Genomic DNA, 2,872 nt, shown 5'->3' on the forward strand with positions numbered 1-2,872 from the left:
TCAGGTCTCAGCTGGGACAGGTCAGGTCTCAGCTGGGACAGGTCAGGTCTCAGCTGGACGGTGAAACTTAAAGTTCAGAGGAGATAGTCCAAAGGCCATCTCCAAGTCACCCGGTAAATACCACCACAGGTCCAGGTCCTACATCCCGGGTCCGAGCCAGAACCTTTTCAGAGAGGAACAGGGGTGGACTAGTCCAGTTCCTGGGGGGCCGCTACCCTACAGCTTCTAGATCTGGCTTTGGTTCCTCACCTGGATGCAGTCATTAGATGATTGATGAGGAACCGACTGAGGAGATAACTCCTGCAGGATACCGGTCCCCTGGAACTGGACTAGTCCACCCCTGAACCAGAACCTTTACTCTAACCCCCCCCTGTGAAAGCAGGGTTTCAGGAGAGCTGAGTGTGAGTCTCACCATGAGACGCCAGCAGACTGTGACGAACAGGTTTTGGGGTGACGGCAGGTTTTGCTGAGACAGAAGGTTTAACAGGAGAACCTGCAGCTGGACTGCTGGACCTCTCGCTGGTTCTGGGGTCCACCCGGTCCTGGTTCCTGGACGGAGGTCTGCTGCCCCCAGACTCCGACCCCGATGCTTCGGCTCCTGACCTGACGGGGGAGCCTTCGCCCTGCTCCTTGTCTTTGGGTTTGTGGCGCCTCTTCACTGTGTCGGACTCTTTCAGGTTGAACTCGGGGACCTCCAGAGTCTTGGCTGCTGGTTTGTCTGGTGGTTCCAGTACGGCCTCAGCCCTGGGGGGGCCTGGAGCTTTGGGTCTCTGTTTGATGGTCAGGTTGCCCTCCTCAGCGAAGGGAATGCACTCGCTGGAACTGTTCTGAGGTGACGAAGATCCATCCAGTCCACCATCCTTCGGTTCTTCTTCCTCCGAATCAGATTTCAGCCCCGGGTCGCCCGCCGCGCTGCTGCTGGTTTGACTGGAAACGCTCTGAACTTTCCTCCTCACCTCTGCGGCCTCTGAGGCCTCCGCTCTCAGGCTGTGACCCGGGCTGCCCTGCAGAGACGCCGCGATGCTGCGGACGCTTCCCGGGCTGTCGGTGACCACGCCCCCAGAGGAGGAGGTGGGGCTGCTGTCGCTCAGCTCGCTGCTGGTGGTGCTGCTTACTGAGCTCAGTCTCTTCGGCGGCGGAGGGGGCGGACCTTTTTTACGAGCTCGCACGGCAAACGACTGACTGCGGCCCACGCCGCTGTTCTTGTCCGTGTTGGACTGTAAGCGGGCCAGCTGGCTGCGGCCGGGCTTCCGGGTCAGAGTGGCGTAGGAAGGGACGCTTCCCCGAGGCACGGCAAGGTCATCGTCGTCCTCGTCCGGCTCCCCGTCTGACAGGGCGTAGCGGGTCTTGCTCTGAGGGCGCCTGTGGGGCGGGGTCAGGGTCCTGAGATGTTCGGGTCGGTTCAGGTCGGTGGAGCCGCACTCGGAGTGCAGGTAGTTGAAACCTTTCAGGGCGGGGGAGCCATGAGGAGAGTTATTACGGGATCCAGGCAGTCTGGGTTTGGCCGGGATGGCGGGGTACTTGAAGACTGTGGCCGTTCCCAGAGGAACCTGTTTGGGCAGCGGCTGGTGCTGCAGCGGCCTCGGGTCCCAGCCTTCAGGCAGGTTCCTCTCCCGGGCTGGGCTTCCTTCAAGGCTCTCCTGGGACCAGCTGTGAGGGTTGATGGAGGCGGTGGGAGGCTCCTGGGAGCGGCCAGAACCTCTGGACCGAGCGTCGATGCTCTCCTGGCTGCGGGACATCCCCACAGCGCTCTTGATGGCCAAACCTTCCTCGCAGCCGCCGTAGTGACTCGACATAGCGGTCTGAAGCTCTGCGCTGAGCTCGCTGTCCTGAAAGGTCACCATCATGGGGGTGTGAGGAGAAGAACATTCACTGCTGGCATCAGGAGAGTCGATGGTCACCAGGTGGAGGCCCCCGGGCGCTCTACGCCGAAGCGTTCCGGGGCCGGACTCGGCATTGAGGATGGCCCTGTGGATGTCGCACAGCTTCTTCACAGCCAACATCAGCTTCTTCTGGTGGCCTGCAGCGGGAAGGGAACCATCAGACGGGTTTCTCGGTAACATGGCCGTCACCGGGAGGGTCGGACCCACGCTCACCCAGCTTGGTGATCCCGATCTCCTGCAGGTCCTCCCATGTCAGGTCTTTGACGATGCTGATGGAGTCATAGCCATTTTCAGAGAGTTTTTTGTGGTACTGCGGGAGGCCGATGGCGCTGAGCCACTCTCCGAGGTCCGACTGCAAGGAGACAAACCGGGTCAGAACACATTCAGAACATCCACGGCCTGCTGAAAGCGCCATGTCTTACCGGGATGTACTCCGGCAGCCACTCCGGGATGTTCAGGTTGCCGATCTCCATGGAGATCTTCTTGCGGTGTCCTGGTTTGGTGACTCCGATGGCGGTCAGATCCTGAACAGGAAACACATCATTGGTGGCCATTTGTACCGGGTTTTAATCGGGTCCGGCCTTTTTAGCCTCGCCGTTAGTTCTACAGGAGTTCATTCACCTCGGGAGTCATCCTACTAACGGTCGGAACGTCGTATCCGGCGTTCAGGAAGTTCTCGGTGTACTGCTGCAGCTGGAACTCACTGAGCCACTGATAGATGGCGTCCGCATCCTGACAGAGCAACACAGGGAGCGGGTCAGACAGTAGCGCCGCCATCTGCGTCCAGACACAAACACTCAGCAGGTATCTGAGGCTCAATCAAGAGTAGGGGTGTGCCAAATAATCGTCATGATGATGCATCGTGATTCTAATTTTCGTGAACTACTGCATCGATTCTTGATGCCAAGAATCGATTATTAATTTAAAAAAATGAATAAATAAAATTGCATGAATGGTTGGCGAACATCAGCCAAAAACAAGTGTAATAC

At 58.5% G+C, this 2,872-nt stretch overlaps 1 protein-coding gene across 1 annotated transcript in view; it reads right to left on the reverse strand.

Annotated features, from left to right (window-relative positions):
• The window catches only part of LOC107096962 (caskin-2-like), a 19,302-nt gene that overhangs the window by 1,708 nt on the left and 14,722 nt on the right, over positions 1–2,872 (reverse strand). The window contains 4 exon segments of the mRNA XM_015393892.1: positions 413–2,020; positions 2,097–2,235; positions 2,306–2,407; positions 2,505–2,615. Of these exon segments, the coding sequence (XP_015249378.1) occupies positions 413–2,020; positions 2,097–2,235; positions 2,306–2,407; positions 2,505–2,615 (1,960 nt within the window).

The sequence above is a fragment of the Cyprinodon variegatus genome, unplaced genomic scaffold (genome assembly GCF_000732505.1).
Source record: "Cyprinodon variegatus isolate N-32 unplaced genomic scaffold, C_variegatus-1.0 Scaffold24, whole genome shotgun sequence".
Lineage (NCBI taxonomy): Eukaryota > Metazoa > Chordata > Actinopteri > Cyprinodontiformes > Cyprinodontidae > Cyprinodon > Cyprinodon variegatus.